The 19,469-nt window shown below is 32.6% G+C and overlaps 2 protein-coding genes across 2 annotated transcripts; both read right to left on the reverse strand.

Annotated features, from left to right (window-relative positions):
- Nucleotides 1-586: 586 nt before the first annotated feature.
- LOC136975256 (POTE ankyrin domain family member B-like) lies at nucleotides 587-3,285 on the reverse strand. Its single transcript, XM_067270291.1, has 2 exons — nucleotides 3,168-3,285; nucleotides 587-3,094 (listed from the first exon to the last, which is right to left on the reverse strand). Exon 2 carries the CDS (start codon nucleotides 3,021-3,023, stop codon nucleotides 696-698), a length of 2,328 nt encoding a protein of 775 aa, XP_067126392.1. The 5' UTR covers nucleotides 3,024-3,094; nucleotides 3,168-3,285; the 3' UTR covers nucleotides 587-695.
- Nucleotides 3,286-5,044: 1,759 nt separating this feature from the next.
- LOC136975235 (glycine receptor subunit alpha-3-like) lies at nucleotides 5,045-18,535 on the reverse strand. Its single transcript, XM_067270263.1, has 8 exons — nucleotides 18,450-18,535; nucleotides 17,428-17,492; nucleotides 14,951-15,018; nucleotides 11,412-11,638; nucleotides 11,206-11,288; nucleotides 9,924-10,082; nucleotides 7,038-7,363; nucleotides 5,045-5,281 (listed from the first exon to the last, which is right to left on the reverse strand). Exons 1-8 carry the CDS (start codon nucleotides 18,533-18,535, stop codon nucleotides 5,045-5,047), a joined length of 1,251 nt encoding a protein of 416 aa, XP_067126364.1.
- Nucleotides 18,536-19,469: the final 934 nt, after the last annotated feature.

Genomic DNA, 19,469 nt, shown 5'->3' on the forward strand with positions numbered 1-19,469 from the left:
AAAATATAATTAAAAATGTGACTATCAATATTCCTATTTATAACAGATTCTCATTTGAAACTCTAATGGAAGTTTCATTGACTAATTAAAAAAGGAAAATTTTCTCTTCTTTAGCACTGATATAACTCGAGCTCATTTTTCCTATTCATAATATTAAAATATTCACAAAGTAAGTTTTTTGAGGAATCCATAAACAAGTGGTCGCATCTATGTTCGAAGGTAAATACTAAACACCGAAAAGATAAATCGAATTTTTAAAGGGATTAGGCCAATTTTATTTTGTTATGCCACGACAGTAAGGTGATCAACGTAATTTTTGCATGCAATTTGAAAAAAATTGTCGACCTATCAATTCTTTCTCTGTCCTTCCTTAATATCGAGAACGGTATTAGGTAGATAATAATCAAGGTTAAATATAGAAAGGTCAGGTGGAATGAGGATAGGCTATATTTTAAATTAAAAGTATGCTTAAAAATTGCGGCCCGGCATTGTGACGATGTCACAGTAAATAATTGCTCGTCAAATTTACTTATTTATCAAATTTCTTTGATGTAATAAAATGATAAAGAAATTTTAACTGGTTAAAAATTTTGTTTTATTTATTTTATTTTTACAAATCTCAATAATTTTTCGATTTTGATAAATGCTAAATTAATTTTTAGATTTTAATTAAATTCGATGAGAATTTATGATGTTTATTCGTCATTTTCGTCACACTGACTGTATTTAGCAATGACGCAAGCCAATTTGGCATGCAGAGAAGCTGGTATTTCGTCATGAGTACTGGCCCCTGGTTTACTTCCAGAATCCTTTGCGTCGTTGCCATAAGGAAGAGGAGCTGATGTTTTAGCAGAGGGATAGTTTTTACCATAGAAATCAAAATCTTCCAATGCATCCTCATCTTTTTCATGTAACCACGAATATCGAACGGCTTTGGTTGATGTCTTGCATACTGTTGGAGCATCCACATTTGCAAACATTAAGCCTGTAGGATCCATTTTCTGAGCTGCTAGCTCCTTTATTTCTGGTTCGACTTCCAATTCGCCGACTTCTTTATCTTTAATTCTTATATTTTTCAGTTTATTCTTCTGCTTAGACTCTTCTGATTCCTGTTTCTGCTTTGAGGGCCCAACGTTTTTCCTAATCTCTTCTGTTTGAACGGCAGTTTTTTTGATATCTTCACCTTGTTCATTCATCACACCGGCACTCACAAGCTTTTTCATCAGTGACTGTTTTTCCATCTGTTTTTGGATTTTTGTTAAATATTTTTTCACCAAAACCATCTTCGTTCCCAATTCGTCAATATTTTTTCCAACTTGCACATTCTCTTCTCTGACTTGCTCGTAACTCTCTTTGGTATCGTTCATTAGGTTTTCTTCTACTATTAATTCATCCATAACTTTATTTATCTGTGTGTGTTTTTCTTCCAGCAGTTTGTAAGTGCCTCTCAACAAAATTTTCAGATGATTCACTAACTCCTCTGCCATTTTGCATTTTTTATTTAAATCCTCGATAATCGTTCGCGTATCATTTTCAATATTAACTAAGTTATCTCGAAGAGCTTGATTTTCGTTTTTTAATTGCTCTGCTTTGTCTGCTAGTGCTACACCTGATTTTTTTTGAATCTTTTGTTGCTCGTCGAACTTTTGTTCTAGCTCCTCTTTTTCTTTTTGAACTCTATTGTGTTCTGCTTGCAAGTCGTCCAAACTTTCTCTTAAAGCAGTCAATTCATTATGTAAAACTTCAGCTTCTGTTTTACTAGCAACGTTCTGAAAACTTTCCTTCAGTTTTGTGATATTCTTCTTCAGATTTGCTTTAGTAGCTATCAGCTCCTCTTTCTCAGCTAAAAGTCTTTTAACGTGTTCTTTTAACTGTTCGCATTGCATTCTTTTTTTCTCAGCAATATCTTGTTGACGATTGAGCCATGACTGAATATCTCCCAACTGATTAGCAGATAGCTGCATAGCTGCTACAATATCTGGAACAGATAAAGGTTGACTTTCTATTTTTCCCTCATCTTCGAATTTTCCCTCGCCTAATTTCGACGTAGATTTACGGTTACTTATTTCCGATTCATATTTTTCTCCTTTTTTATGGTGATGCCGTTTCTTAGCCTTTTCTCTCTGAAATAAAACTTCATCTGTTTCTAATAGAATAGGAACAGTTCTTTCGGATGGAGATTTATGCATTCTTTTCCTTCTACGTTTTATATCTTCAGTCTCTTCGCTTTCATCTGTAGTTGTGCTACTCTCCGATTCGTTTTCTACAGTAAATGTACTTTTTATATCACTTCTAGCATATTGCTCTAAGATATTTATTACTTGTGTATGTCCCACAATCGAAGCATAATCAATGGCAGTCCACCCCTTGGAGTCTTCTGCAGTTACATCTGACCTGTTCTTCAGAAGAAGTGATATCATTGGAAAATAACCTTTTTTGCAAGCGAGCATGAGAGGAGTTCTCAGGTTCTTATCTCTTGATTCTACACTAGCTCCATGATGTATAAACTTTCTTGCTAGCTTCACGCGTTTAGTTTCAGCTAAGATGTGAAGTGCAGTAATTCCGTCTTTATTACCAATATTATCTTCAGTTGTATACTGAAGCAGATATTGTGCAACGTCGTATTGTCCAGTATTGAGCGCTATGTGAATGGCTGTATTTCCTCCTCTGTCTTTCAAATTAACCTCTGCATCTGCTTCGATCAGTAAATGTATGGCTTTTTCGTGATGACCCTCAATGGCTTTCATTAATGGAGTCTTCCCATTGATATCCTGATCGTTTACGTTGGGATCTTTTTCAAGCAGCATTTCAATGACTGCAATATTTCCTTTTGCTGCTGCCAAATGTAACGGAGTTCGATTTTCATCATCTTTGCTATCCAACGGTATTGACTTCAAACAATTTCTAACATCGCTCTCGTTACCCAACCAACATGCACGATGCAACTTCGTGGAATTTTCTTTCTGGGTTTTTAAGTCTACAGTATAACCAGCATTGGACTCTGGTACAGGAGGTGCTGCCATAATTATTATTTAATGGTATTTCAACGAAAACTTTCCAGAAACTTCTTCAGATCTTAACGCTTTAGTATACGCTAATCCCGAATTAATATTATTTACTTTTACAATTTTTATTTCAAAAAAACTAAAAATGTATTGAGTACCCACGGTTACTTAAAATATTGGCAGAAAGCAGATGCGAACAATATGGCTTGTTTTCTTGTCAATTGTTGAAACAATTACTGATGTTACAATGCGTTAATATAAATTACGTTTGTTTTGCATTGATATCAGACGTAAGTATTTTAAAGATTTTTCTCTATCGGCAATTAAGATGAAGTTTATTTTGTATATCATAATGGGTGGCAACTACTGGTGAAGGACGGTACTTGATATAACCGGATCAATTCATCCATGGAAATGTCTGAATCGACCCAAACTCATTATGGCACGCTGATATCTATACTTTCTTTTTCAACCATTCAACCAATATATTCTATTAGATTAAATAGTAAACGTTTTAATATTCATTTATAGAAAAATATACTAAAAATTACATTATACACCGTATGTATTGATTGAAATTTGATGGAAGAATAAATATATACTGTATACAGCAAATAATATTTTGTCATCAACAGTAAACAGTGTAAATAACTTACAGGTTCATGTTATGCCGAAAAAATTTCATATTTGACGAATTACACACCTTACAATAGACCTTTATTTGTACTTTATCATAATGTGACTAATTTTTTAGTGTTCTTTGAAATATTTTAAAAAAGTATGTGACTTGGACTTTATATAAATAGTAAAAATGCAAACTTTTAAAAAATTTAAAATTTTGCATTTTTACTATATATATATATATATATATATATATATATATAATTTTATTTGGAATTATATAACACAAAAGAATCAAGATAATCCACAATAACATAGCTACAGGTTGTAAAGGTAAAACTTAAGACATTTCGATTTTCTCTAGAAACGATTGGAAAAAATGTTCTGGAACGTTCGATGTGGGTTAGAGTAACCACAGCACATTTTGTCCTATGTTTTATTGGAAATAGTCTCATAAACCATGTCTGATAATATGAAACATTTGAATGAACGATTCGCTGTTGTTGCTCTATAACTTAAAGTGGGCACAACAAAGCTCACGATCTCATCTACAAGGCAATTTGGTGAGGACACTGTCAACTAGAAGACCTACTACAATTGATTCGAGAAATTTAAGTATGGAGATTTTTCGCTTCAAGATGGACGTCATCCAGAGTTCTTAGCTTCGAATTATGTAAGTAGCAACACTGACAAGTTGAGAATATCACGTAGTATCAATTCGTTCGGAGACCATTTACTAAACTAGTTGGTACCAGGTGATGTTCACAATACGTTACTCATCGGACTCGAGGTTAGGTACCCAAACAGCGATTGCACCATTGATGATAACGTTCTGAAACTGATAGATGATACTCTACGGTTGATCACCAGAGAATTAGCACAACTTGAGTGTTCCCATACACACCAAAAATTGACAAAGTCTAATACCATTATGACAACGCGTCAGCACATAGAACAAAGATTAAAGAACTGGATGTCTGTCTCATCCATTTTACTGCCTACACATGGCGCCAATAGACTGTCATCTATTGACATTATAGCTCACGTGATCGAAAGTTTGCAGAAAAGGTGGCCAGATATGATAGGTATTGATTATAATTACGTACAAGACAGAAGTGCAATTGTTTTTGACTTAATTGTCAATAAATACTTTTTCAAAATGCGTAAATTTTTCTATCAATTTAACGTAAGCGCCATTAAATCATCTAGTGGCGTTTTTCTTTCTTTAAAACATAAAAAAATTTTCTCACATGATATTAAATCAAGCAACTTTTTTGAAGAATATTCAAGTAAATCATATTGCATTGAATTGATGATAAAAGGAAAGATTAGCTGGTTAAAATATTGAAAGTACTAACTACTAAATCTCCATCAAAAACCACTAAAGTAACTGAAATGTTTACATTACTTTGTCATAGTCACATTTCTGAATGGAAGTATCTGTGACCCAAATAATATAACCAATAGAAGCTAACGAAATTTATAAATACAAAAGGAAATATGTATCTGGACACTTTATCATAAGCATTTATGTGTTTTGATACAATCAGAGTGTTCTTTATGTCTTTCAAGTGTGACATCCATCCTTTAACCGTTGTAGAAAATTTCTTTTTCTTCTGATCTGACTCCAATGCAGGAGTTTGAACTTCTTTTTCCTAAAAGAATATCAAGTCATAAGTATACATTTTAATTTTTTGAATTAAAATAGTTCTAAGAATTAATCAAATCTACCTAATACATAATTGTTCAAAATATTAATAAATAAATAAATAGTTTAAAATCTACTTTACTTGTCGAAGTTTTAAAGATTTTAAAAAGGAAAAAGAATACTATGAAATTTAATTAGCTGGCACTCGCAGCGCCTAAAGTCCCGAAGTGGTGAGTTTTAAAACTAAATTTTTTCCAGCGGATATTTTATGAGTATGATGCTCTCATTGGGTGAGTTGCCCAGTAAAACAGCTTTCATACAGCTCGATAATCAAACCAATATGCAACGAGCAATGTCGTTAGTTTGCTTACCCAGCTGCAGTGGCATAGCGTAGTGGGGGCGGCAGGGGCGGCCCCGGGCGGCAAAATTTCACAATAAATAATAATATCTTGTAAAAATACCTAAATAAGGGGGCTGCGAAATTTTCCTCCGCTTCGGGCGGCTGACACCCACGCTACGCCACTGCCCAGCTGTATGAAATTTGATTAAAAAAGTAAAACAGAATAATGCATTTTGTATCTTAAGAAAATATTTCGGTACTTATGTATGATTTTAAATATTTTTTTATGTTTCAAATAATTAAATTATTAATAAATGAAACGGTTCCAATAATTACAATGAAAATATTATAAATAACGGAAATACTAGGTAATTAATAGATTTTATTGGTAATTATATATACAGGGAGTTCCACTCGAAAGTAGGTATTCAAAGTAAGTATAAAAAATTAACAATTAAAGATATAAGTTCAACAAAGATTTCGTACGAGAGAAGAACTCACTAAATTTCACGAAAAAGATCACCACAACTCTATATGCTTTCTAACATTCACAGTGACAGCATAAAGACGGTAGGCAATTTCCTGCTATGTACGCTGTAGCATGTCCTGTCTCACAGTGGCGATGGGTGCGATGATGAACTTCCGAAGATCCTGAAGGCCTCTAACTAAACTTGCATAAACCAGATCTTACACGTAACCTCACAGAAAAAATACTAAAGAGGTCATATCAGAAAATCTTAGTGGCTACGCTATATGGCTTACCAGACCACGACTTGCACTTTCTCCTGTGGCGAAGCCATGACTAGACAAACATGCTAAAAATTCGGCTTTTGCCTCATCTTGCAGTATGGAAAAAAATATTTGTAAAACGTGATGTGTTTCTGCAGTCGATTTCACTTGTTGCTTTTATATATCTTTAACCATTCATTTTTTATGGCGAATTAAAATTGAGTACTTACGAGTGGAACAACCTGTACTATAATAAAGTATGAGCTATCAGCTCGATGAGGAACGACTCATACGATATTGTTATTATTAAACGTTCTTACTTAATAACCTGCCTTGTATAAAATCTTCAAATCTTGCAACTTAAATGTTCATTTCTAATTAAAATAGAAGACTGAATCTTTGAGGACATATTAAAGTACCACAATACATTTAATGATGTACTTCACCACTCCGAAATCCGATAAACATAGCGAAGTATAAAATTTAATCACGTGCGCCCGTAAATACATTGCAGTGAAGTACAGTACATGAGGATGGTGGTCAGCCCACTGTCATCCACCCCAATTTCGAAGAACGTGAGCAATAAAGGTGTTCTTTAAAACTATTTCTTTACACGACATAAAGTTATAGGCATACATTTTTGTGTTTTATTTCATATTTGAATGTTAGATAAAATAAACTGTTTCAAACTTACCTCTTTTACTGTGATGACGGATTGATAAGCGAATGCGTATTCCAACAACGATAAAAATATAGCAGCAATGCAGAATATAAACCAAATATCCAGAGCCTTCAAATAATCGACAGGAGGCACGAAGCTTCTGGACTGCACCAAATGAGTGACTAAAGTGAGGATTGAAGTTACACCCAAAGTGATACGTGCGGGTGCTGCGTGAACATCGATCCAAAATGAGAGCCATGACAGCATGACCACTAATGTACTAGGGATGTAGACATTCATCAGGTTACCGGTCAGACGTCGCTTAAATTTAAATTCGGCAATTAATACAGTGAAGTTACCTGAAATAATTTAAATAAAATTGTGACTTTTGCATTAATTTATTTTAAAAGTATAAATAAATATATATATATATATACTGAGTGGCCAAAAATTAGAGACACCCTCTAATAACGAGTTGGTCCACCTTTAGCTCTGGTCACAGCCGATATTCTTCTTGGCATGGACTCAACAAGTTGCTGATACTGTTGCTGAGGGATGTTGGGCCATGCTGACGTAATGGCAGCTCTAAGTTGGGTCAGATTGGATGTTGGCGTTTCCAAGCTTTGAAGTGATTTTTTGACTTCCTCCCACAAATGCTCCATAGGATTGATGTCAAGAGACTGAGCTGACCATGGAAGCAGGTTAAACTCTGATTGATGTTCGTCAAACTAATTTGACACCGATCGAGCACGGTGGCAAGGTGCATTGTCCTGCCGAAAGTGACCATCTCCATCAGGGAACATTACAGCCATAAACGAGTCTACGTGATCGGCACGATGTTGAGGTAAGCTGTGCTATTCAGAGATGTATTCACAAATATTAAAGGACCCAGTGTACTGCAGGAAAACATTCCCTACACCAAAATTTTACCACCACCAGCCTGAAGAGTTGTCATTTAGCAGGAGGGGTTCATGAATTCATGCTGTTTGCACCATATTCTGATCCTGCCATCTGCATGATGGAGCAGAAAACGAGATTCATTGGACCAGGCTACTTTTTTTAGTCCTTAAGTGAACAATTTCGTCGTTCCTGGGCCCACAATAGCTGCGCTTTCCCTATTATTCTGTCATACCAAAGACACTCTTGATGGTCTCCTGCTGCTAAAGCCCATCCTTTGCAAAGTCCATCTTGTTGTGTGTTGGTATATGCTTTGTGATGCACCTGCAGTGAATTCAGCTGTAATTTGTCGTGTTGTAGGCTTTCTGTTGCTGCGGACTATGCGTGCTAATCGCCTTTCACCTCTCTCATTTATCAACTTTTTTCAACCAGAATTGTTCTTATCACTTGAAGTTTTTTTATTGTTAACTGCCACTCTCTAAATACCCGAGATACTGTTGGGCGAGAAAATCCTAAGAGAGTCGTTTCAGAGATGCTGGCATCAGCTCTTCTTACACCAATGAACATCCCTCGTTCAAAGTCACTTAAATCTTCTGTCTTACCCATTTTGACATTATCTTCTGCGATAACTACGTCGTCTGAAGATGAGCGTTCCTTATATAAGCAACGCTACGTTGTTACGTCACTCTACGTCACTGTCGTACTGATTTAATTTCAAATAAGGAGTGTCTCTAATATTTTGGCTACTCAGTGTGTGTTACCGGCAAAACCCGATTTTACGCCAAACTAGTTTTGCCTAGGCCAAACTAGTTTGGCGTAAGCGTGTCAGGCCAAACTAGTTTAGAATTATTATTCAGGTATATTAATGGTTAAAATAAAATTAAAAGGCAATCAATTAGATGAACAATATTTATTCAAACATAGTCTACTTAATTATAAAAACGGGGTTAATGTTACCCTAAGTATCGAAGATGGCGGCTCGTCTCCGATTCCACGGATCAGAAGACAGGGAACAGTGGGGACGCACGTTCTAACCTAACCTAACCTATTCTAATAAATTACCATAATCATTAGCAACCAAATTATTAGAATAGGTTAGGTTAGGTTAGAACGTGCGTCCCCACTGTTCCCTGTCTTCTGATCGCTGGAATCGGAGACGGACCGCCATCTTCGATGCCTAGGGTAACATTAACCAAAAACGGTATTGATTAGAAGTGACACAACACTTGTACAAAACTGCAAAATAAAAATAAAGTAATCAATACTTATCAGTTTTTATTTTATTTTATTTTTTTTTTTACTATTAAGCCACGCACTTTTAAAGCTAATTAACTTTCGAAAATATTTCCAAAAATTCAAACGAAATAATAAAAATAACTTTTAAAATCAAACTAAAATTAAAAATGAACTTATTTGTGTTTTATGATAAACTTAAATTAACCATTTATTTAATCATTAATATACTTGAATAATAATTCTAAACTAGTTTGGCGTAAAATCGGGTTTTGCCGGTAACATATTTACTGTATATACAGTTTCATCACTGTAAAGAAAGATTTCTACTCGTGTTTATTCTCTGTTGAAGAATATCTTTAACATGGCAACTCAACGTTTGAAGTAGAGTAGCCAGAAAATTATTAGTGTGTGAAAGTGTTTATACAATTTAGGTTGTACTGAGACTGTAGTTTGTGTAGGAAAAGTATCATGTACAATAGTAAATCCTAGGGCATAAATAAAATTAAATAAAGTAAATATATGATTATATTAATTTACATACTTACATTGTAAATATTAATAGACTAAGTTACAAAAATGTTTATTGTAAAATACTACTCTTTTAAAATTATCGCACGGGTCTGATCCTGCATTATTAATCATTTAAATATTATAAAATATTAAATCTATACAAATATTAATTACAAAAGTCGACTAATTACTTTGAAATAATTTGGATATACGTCCCAGTAGGAGAATTTATTATAAATAATTTCAATTAATCAAAAATAAGTATAATAAACTTACCGCTCACCCAAACTTGCGTAACTTTTTTAGCTTTGATTTCATCCGTCTCGTATTTTAACAGATGCATATTTCTGACTTGTATACTTTTACCAAGATGCCTGTAAGGACTGCTCCTCTCTCCCATCCATTCTACACTGATTTCTTTATCTGTATTTGTAGCTATAATATAAACATGTTTTTTATAAGAAAAAATTACTTGATTATTTCTTTTCTCGTTTTAATTGTTAGGAGTAAGCATAAGATTGCTTGAAAGAACAAAACACACCAGAACACACAACAAAGGTAAATATACAGGCTTTAATTCTGGAGGAGGCATTTCAAACTACTTATATCCTTTATTGATCAGCTTTATTTTACATAAATACGGATGGCAGAAGTTACGTGTGTTGTGGTTATAATTGTGGCAACAATAGTGGTATATTGTATAAATTATAAAAATACAGGGTATATTTTATAGAATATACAAGCTTCCTTATACCAACCTTTAGTTTTCATTGTTCTAATAGAATTTACCACATCTCTCTTTTATAATGTACAGATATTTTATTGTACATTAAAATCTAGTTTTTATTATTATAACCATAACATACACGTAACCTCTGTCATCGAAATGCATCCTACAAAATTAATAAAGCTTGTATAACTATTAAAATATTTTTGAAATCTTTGCTTTCAGGTATACTCGGTGACTGAATAATAATATAGTTCGAATAAATAGAAATACGGGTAATATGTAATTTTTTGAACATATAATTCAAAGAAATTGAAATTCCGTTAAAGGGATTTGAATTTCACGTAAAGTTACCCGGGATTTTTTCAGGTGTAAAACGAATAAATAGGGACCAGTTACCGTACAAATTGGGTAGGAATCTTCCGTGGTAGATCGCCCACGTGTTGAATTGCTTTATTTTTTCAACACAATTCAATTCATGATCAAATATTCTTTCTCTGTTTGATTGATCACACGATATATATTGTGTTTAATTAGAACTATTGGCTAGCATAATGTAGATATGGGAAACAATTGTATATAAATAAAACAAATGTAAACAGAAGTACACTTGAGAAATAATGAAAATGTTATAAAGGTAAATGCTTTTACAATTCAATGTCAATTTTCATAATAGGTATTACTAAAAATTTGATTTATTGAAAATTGCGAATAAGTGAAAGTTGGAAAATTTATTAATTTTAATCAATTAAAAAGTATACATTAAACATTAAATAAGTAAAGAAGGAATTACATTTTTCTATTATTCAACAGGGATAATGAATGACTTACCTAAACCAATATAGAACTTACAAATCTGAACGTCAATCGGATAATTATGCAGTTCCATTGGACAATCGACTAAAAAATTTATCCTGAAATTTGAAATATTACGGCTTTAAAATGTACGAAACCGCATTGAAATGAAGCAAAATTCGATCAAATATAAAATATTTTTTAATATTTAATGTAATAACGTTTGAATTCTAATTAAATACCTGATGGCTGCAAATAGCGATCCGTCCGAAAGAATTTTTACAACGGAAATTTTTGAAGTTTCTTCAAATGCTTCGACCTTTTTGGTATTTGGATATCCAAGGTCTGGTTTCCAAATTTTACTTACTAAATTACTTGGAAAAATTACGGGATGTTTGGAAACTAAATGCGCTATGTGCAATCTCGGATCCTTCCAAACTGCAATCAGTCCTAAAATCAGATGGAAGTCCTAAAATAATTGTAAGTTCTCATTTATATCTTTGCAAACTAGAAAGGCTTTGAAGTTATCAAAACGAAAAAAATCCAGCAGCGAGTTGTTTAACTTTCCGGCGACATTTGCTGGCGCCATTTGTTATCATATTTTATTAAAATATCTTTTTATATTTTTAACTATTATAAAATGGCAAAAAGCGTAATTTTGAAGGGAAGGATGGGTTTTATAAATAATTGTAAATGCCAATAACAAGTAAAATCGTAATTAAATCCGACCCTACTGGAGATACACATGACCCCTTTATTTCCTCACTCCCTTGACCTTTAGTCACAAAAATTTAATCGCCTTAACCCTCCTAATACACAAACCTCCCTGCAAAATTTCGATATTTTCAATAAAACGCAGGGGAATTATAAATAAAAGTTACTTTTTAACCAAAGTTTAATGACAGATGGTTCCAGGCACAAATTTAGTTTTGTGCTAATATATTTGAGCTTTTTTGATAGGATGACCTCTTTTGCGAGTGAAAATCGCTTACTTTCGATCGGTCCAAGTGAGCGTGAACCACCATTTGGGAACCAAAGCTATACGAAATACACATACATTATAATCAGGATCTATTCTAGAGCAAAATATAGCCGCGAGAATTTGTGCTTGTGCTTACTTTTTGTAATAAAATACTATATAAAACTGACAAGTATTATCCCTCATCCTACTGTTTACTGTCCGTAATAAATCATTGGACTGCAATTTGAAAAAACTGTAGACGTTTTCCCACGGTCGGCTGCTGTCTGTATTTCATCAATCTCGAGAACGATGTTATACGAGACCAGATATAAAAATAATAGGGGCAGATTGCCCTGATTAACTATCTAAGAACTTCCGATACAAACCGAAAGTCACGTTATTTCAATTCAAGTGTTTTCTTAAGATGTGTTAGATAAATGACCCGCAGGACTCTATTGCTAACAGGTAAAGTATGTTGTACAGGGACAAAAACAATACTAATTTGAGGTGGAAAGGATATAACTTAAATTGATAAATTATTAAAAATGTGATTAAAATTCGCAATTCGGCATTCAAAATTGCGCGCTCTTTTGCTTTTTACAATACGTAATTAATATGTTAAAAATCAGTTTTAATAACATCTTATAACAGATGGCGCCATATGCAATTTTAAATTTGAGCTAGTATTATGGCATCATTCCCACGAGTCACGTACTCCAAAATTTAATAACATTAATTCCCTTTACATACAATTTATCATGACAAGTTTCGTTACTTAATCTTTACCCCATCCTGAGATATTAAATTAAATGGATGCCAACACAGGCACATGCACATGCACGCACACATTTACATAACTACGGAATTTTCCCCTTGATTTTTTTTTTTTTTTTGGTTCAGGGGTCTCGAAATGTCTAGGTTTGCAAAAAAATCCAGAGGCTCAAATTTGACACGTTTACAATACTTTCCCGGGAGAGTAACAAGATTTTACGCTAAAATTAACGTTCATCATTCTATATAAAGGAAAAATCATTAATTATTACAGGAATAGATGGAAAAAATAAAGAAAAACGAAAGAAATCAATACTAACCGTTGATTGTACTTTTTTTACTGCTGTTCGTTATTTATATATGTCACGTCGAAGCAGTAATGAATAATCAACGAACTAGAATATACAACGTAAACTGGCCGTTACCACGGTTACAGCGCTCTTGGTGGCATCGACGAGTTGAAATATTCCACCTCGTTTCCTTTCCCAACAAAAATGCCACGCCCTTTGACTAAAAAGAAAATGGCGGACGTGTATTTAATTTTCTTCAAACATGGCGTCGCTTCAGCCACTCTATGTAGTATATTCTATATCGTTGTGAATGATAAATAAATAAATCGGGATTTCAAAATATGAACTTAACTAAAAATTTCTTTAATTTTAGATTTAAATTTGTCCGTGAAATTTTTTTTAATTGTTACCATTAAAGGAAATATTCACGGACAAATTTTGAAAATGTGAATTCACAAAGACAGTACAGGGTACTTCAAAATAATGTTAACGTTTACATACTATAGGGAAGGCGTGAATTCACTGCAATGAAGACGTGTTTATTTCGAGAATTCTATACTTAAGTTTAATGACAATGCATTTAATGATGTTTCAGAGGATGTTCCACCCCTATACCTCTCCACTCTGAAACTCGATAAACATATTTCTGCATAATCTGTTCATATTGGGCTTTATTTCCATTTTTATTTTCTTCGATAAACATAAACAAAATACAAAATTCAATGATGTGTGCCGGTAGATGCATTGTAACGACGATGGAGGTGACATTACCTTCACCATTCTCCACAACAATCAATTAATTCACTTTATTAATTAGATTCTGTTTTTGTATATTTTTCGGGAACAACACGCATAAAAGAAATATTGATTTTATTCACGTGAAAAGAATAAATTGGAATGTCATCTGTGTATAGAGTCCGTTCGAAAGTACCCTGCTTCTCCAATATCTGAGCCAACTGTATTGTACTAATACTCGAGTTTGCCTTTGTAATAGCTACTTTACAAGTAATTCATAGTCTGTGTTTCATAAAATAAAATTAATTTAATTATTCTATTAACGTGCAGCTCAGAATTTTGAAAATAGAATTCGTTAATTTTCTACAAATTTAAAAAAAATAATAATAAGAAGAAATAATTAGGAAACTTTTAGAAATTTTTTAAAATTTCTAAATTACAAATTAGAAAACTTTAAGAAAGAAAAAAACCTAAAATAGTATTCTTGACACTTCAAAATATTCGGTACACTAATCGTGTTATTGTGGTAATTATGAGATATTTTAAAACCACCGAGCTCTGGGTTCGCGCCTGGTTAACAGGCTGGCCACGTGGAATTTTCCGGGTTTTATTCACGTTTGTAACACCTAAATAAAGGCCAGTTTCCCATACAAGAGCATTTGAGAGGTTTCCCCCTCGGAAGCTCGCCCACGTGTCGCATCGTCGTATTTAAATAAACTAAACCTAAACATGAGATATCTTAACATTTATTCAAAAACGAGAAATAAGAGTTTAAATTGCCATTTTAGGTATTTCTATATGACAAAAAGCAGTAAAGCAAATCAATAGTACAGTCCATTTCAAATGAAACAGACTAAATTATTGGTTTGCTTGTTTAAGTACTTGTCACATAGAAAACACGCTGCTAACAATTTTAAATATAGAGAAAATATATTAAAATTATAATAATACTTTAAATTCACAAATTATTTCAAGCGTTAACATTGTTATTATTCAATTTAAAAAAAAATGTTTTTCGACTCACCATAGTTGCTTCATTTATTTCATCGATTCCGAGTATTTGGCACGCAATATAAACCGATGAAGGTAAATCTAAAAAAAAAAGAATTCTAAAATTTTAGGTTTTCTTTAAATTATATTAAACAATAATACTTAATGAGGTTACTTGTATTTTTACATATTAATAATATAATTAATTTTAACGTAATTTTATTTCTACTATGATACATTGTTATTTTGAACATATTTTTAGCATTTTATTTTTTAAAATATATCATAAAATTAAATGTTTTAACAAAATTTTATAAATTTGTTCAGGTTTATCCTCTGTTTTTGTACTTATTTCTATTTTGTAAAAAAAAAAATGAAATATAAAGTGACCGAGTGGATAAAGCCCCACTGAACCCTGGTCGCGGGTTCGCGCTTCACCATCGGATTGGTCACGTGCAGTTTTCCGGATTTTTTTCACGTGCATAATACCTAAATAAGGTCCACTTTTTTATAGATTTTTTTCTGGCGGTACCCTTGACAGATCGCGTATTTTTAATCTATTCATTCATCCAATAGTGACGCTAAATATTAGGAGGGAACAATAAACAAAACAATTAAATGAAATTTTTGAAAACCTTAAAATTAAAAAAAATATTATATCACTATTCTAATGCTTAATACATGAAATGGTGTGTACAGGGTGGTACGACATGCGTCCAAAGGAATATAAACATAATGCGAGCAAACATCGTGCACAAATTCTACATAGCCTTTCTTTGTCTTTAGCAAACAAACATTATAGTTTCTATCAACAATGTGTGCTGTAAATTAAAACTTACATATTTCGCATAGTTTCGTAAAATAAAGTATCAGTTAAACCGATTATAAATCTCTAAAATCATGTAGAACCAGAAATAGCGTTTAGGACCTTCAGGGAATAAATTTACGGAGCAATTTAAAATCTTCCCTTGTAGAAGAATTCCGCCCTCTTCCCATTCTACTTGAATTTAAACCAAATTCCTCTCACATTTTTCAGTCTGGATAAAGCGGTGGTATTATGCACATTATCATTGAGAAGGTTGCTGTTGAGGCCATCATACGTTGATTGTGTAAAATTAGCCTCAGATAATCGTTTCTGTTAATCTTTGATTTGGTTGTTTTCTTCTTATTTATTTATTTATTATCGGATTTTTATATCTTCCGCTTTGTTTTATTTGATTTTAGGAATGTATATTGTTAGAAATTTTTTAGTTTTCAGCATAAAAATTAGTTTATTTGGTGCTTTTGTTATGGTAATCGTTTATGGTTTTATTATTCACAGCCGGTATTTTATATTAAATTGGTCCAGGATATTAAAAATGAATATTTTTTGGATATTGACCTGAAAATTTCGGAATCCCATACTTACAATTCGGTAACCACGTGTAAGATTGTTGCTTGGAAGCGAAATGTAAAAATCATGAATACAGTTAAAATTCTCTTCGAAACGCCTACATTATATTAACAAAAAAATTAAAAAATCGCTTAACAAAAAATTTGACTGTCATAAATTTTTACTTGGCTTAATTTCTCTGCATCTCAGATGTTTTTGATTGGATAATAATTTATTTTTTAGTGGATAATAGCGAGGTTGAAGCCAAAGTTTTCAACGCGAAACGTGTACGTCGGACGTTCGACGCTGCTTTCCTGTAAACCTAGAAGTTTGGCAATGGCCTTTGGAATGTCGAGCATGATTCCACTGACTTTCCAAACGCCAATGTCAAACTTCTAGGCTTACAAAAAAGCAGCGCTGAACGTCCGACGTACACGTTTTCCGTTTAAAACTTCGGCCTCAACCTCGCTATTAATTTGTTTTTGCTTAACGATTGTATTATTACATCAAGACAAGACAATGACGTACTGTACAATTCGATTGGCGCTTTCCACGCGTTATAAAATCGTTTTAATTTGAATAAATTTGAGCTTTTGTTATTCTGGTCAAAATATTGAATGAAATTCGTTTGTTTTATACTTACGAGCGTAAAATTGCTCTGAGGGAACACTCCGTGAACTTTGAACTATCGACCCAGAAGTTTCGCGAGTGCCTCACTGGTACGAGAGAGGTTTAAGTTTATGATTTGGATTGGCTTAGTTGGTAATGGAAACTGCGAGACGTGGGTGATCTGCCGAGAGAGGTGCCTCCCGGAAAGAATTTTATGGAAGATTAGCCCTTATTTACGTGTTACAAATATAAAAAAAAGCCCGGAAAACTCCACATGACCAGTCCGTTGGCCAGGCGCGAACCGATTGCCAGTGTTCGGTCATTTCATCCACTCGTTCACTGGTGTACTGTAATTAAATATAACACTTGCTCACAGAGTATTAGTAAAGATAAACTGTAATTTTATCTTTATTCATAGGTATAATTATCACATGTACTTGTTAAAATTTATACATTTATTTATATAAAATTCATAGAATTTAGTAAAAATTTCTAGAAAATTTATTAATTAAATTTAATGTTGCACTCACTATTAATCATTGGTGGAATGTCAGGATTGTAACCTTCGGGAATAATTTTCATATCTTCTGCTTCACTTAAAAATAATAATAATAATGTATGATTTCAAGACCAAACATGAAATGTAAGAATAGAATTATTCAATTGTGTTAATTAGGATAATGTTAAAAGGGCCTTTAGACCCTCAATGAGTCACAAGAGTCAGACATAATCGAAACAGACCACCCATGAAGAATTTCTAGTGTTTTTTGTCCACTGGAATTCGAGCCCGGATTCTCCTGCCACTGTAAAAATTATAATTACAGGTAGGCCTCCTACAACGCGGTAGATACGTTCCTTGAAAATACCGCGTTGTGGGAAATCGCATTATAGGAGACACCAACTTAATACAAAAACTGGGATTCAGTTCTAAAAAGAGAAAAACTGCCTTTTATGGTGTAACATTTTCATCATTTTTTAAATTTATGTACATAAAAAGGTTAAATAAAATACAACATCATATAAAAACTAAAAAGATTACGATTTCAAGTCAAAATCAAAAAGAAACATAATGTTATGCTCACAAATTCAGTCCTCATCGTCACTTATTATAGTTGTTCGAGAATGTTTGACTGGCGTTATTTCAAGATCTGAGCTTGTTTCATCAAGTTCTACTGCACTTATGTGATCCGTTGCGATTTTTCTATTCTGTGAAAGATAATTCGTTTCTAAATACCCTAAACCGCGTTGTAAAAGTACCGCGTCGTAAGAAAATTTCCGCATTTTTCTAACCGCGTTGGAGCGAAAACGCGTTGTAAAGGTACCGCGTTGTAGGAGGCCTACCTGTATTTAATCCATTTAATTTCTAAAAATAAAAATTATCCGGATCAGATAATTCTATAAAATATCAGGGAAGCTGGGAAAGATATAGGCTAATAATTCATTTAAATCGCTAATATTACTTAAATTAGTCGATAATTACCAATTTAAAGCATGTATATTACTTTAAATAAATATTTTACATATAAATTAACGAAATGAAAAAGTATCTTACCGCAAGCAAGTAACTAAAAGGGAAGTAAAAATGGCAAAGAAGAGTAACGTCACGGAAAATGTCATGACGAAAACAGCTAGGACCATCCCGTCAAAGGCTAGCTTATATATAATAATGAGAAGTAAAATATAGATATTACACTTATTGATCCCTACGGACACGCAACCTAACAAGATATTTAAATTGATGGACCGAACATGATATTCTGGTTCTTTTAATTAATTTAAGGTAATGCTATATATTCATGTAGTTAATTAATTGTTAAATACAGGTTTAGGGTAATTCTGCTTAATGAAATTTAGCGACGAAAGCAATTGATAATTTAATTCTTTATATGAAAACACGACATTGAATGATGAAAATCGATACGGATAGTTTGTTTATGAATACACCAGTGGATTTATTGTATTTCCGAAAAAAAAGTTGTACAAGAACGAATGGTAAAATTTCTCCTTATTATAAATATTTTATTTTTATTTATTTAATTTCCTTTCTTTTCAAACAAATTAAATAAAGTAGAATAAAAATGAATTTTTAGAAAAAATTTATTGAGTAATTATTCAATGAAATTTCCTTTGTTAGTACAAATAATATGAACGAACAATTATTTATTGTCCCATGGTCACAATGCAGGGCTGCAATTTTAATCATATTCTTAATTTATGGAATTTAAAATGTATGCTTTCCACCTCAAATTAGTAGTGGCTTGCCCGTATATATCGTACTTTTCTTTTAACAATGGAGTCGTGCCAGCTAAAAATACAGAATTTCTCTTTTTGTAATCAACTTTTCAGTGAAAAATTCAGTTTTATCGCAATTATTTGTTATTGTCTTCAAGTATGTAATCCGTTTAAATGTTGAAAATGTTTTCGGTGGATAAAGGATTTATAGCTTTTTAAATTTTATTCAAACATTGTCAACCTCTTTAGAAGATTAATAAGGAATTAAATAACAAAGCTGAACACTTAAAAATTTTGACAGTATTAAGGCATAACTTCCATACTCTTTAATTGTCATATC

The sequence above is a fragment of the Centruroides vittatus genome, unplaced genomic scaffold, assembly GCF_030686945.1.
Source record: "Centruroides vittatus isolate TY-2023 unplaced genomic scaffold, ASM3068694v2 contig_367, whole genome shotgun sequence".
NCBI lineage: Eukaryota > Metazoa > Arthropoda > Arachnida > Scorpiones > Buthidae > Centruroides > Centruroides vittatus.

Bases quoted from the DNA above. Each gene is read 5' to 3' on its own strand.
- LOC136975235 (XM_067270263.1), bottom strand. From the start codon at position 18,535: ATGGTCCTAGCTGTTTTCGTCATGACATTTTCCGTGACGTTACTCTTC. The intron at 17,493-18,449 runs GTAAGATACTTT...ATTATTTTTAAG, and splicing joins CTTTTAGTTACTTGCTTGCG to TGAAGCAGAAGATATGAAAA. The intron at 10,083-11,205 runs GTAAGTCATTCA...TTTATATTATAG, and splicing joins TAAGTTCTATATTGGTTTAG to CTACAAATACAGATAAAGAA.
- LOC136975256 (XM_067270291.1), bottom strand. From the start codon at position 3,023: ATGGCAGCACCTCCTGTACCAGAGTCCAATGCTGGTTATACTGTAGAC.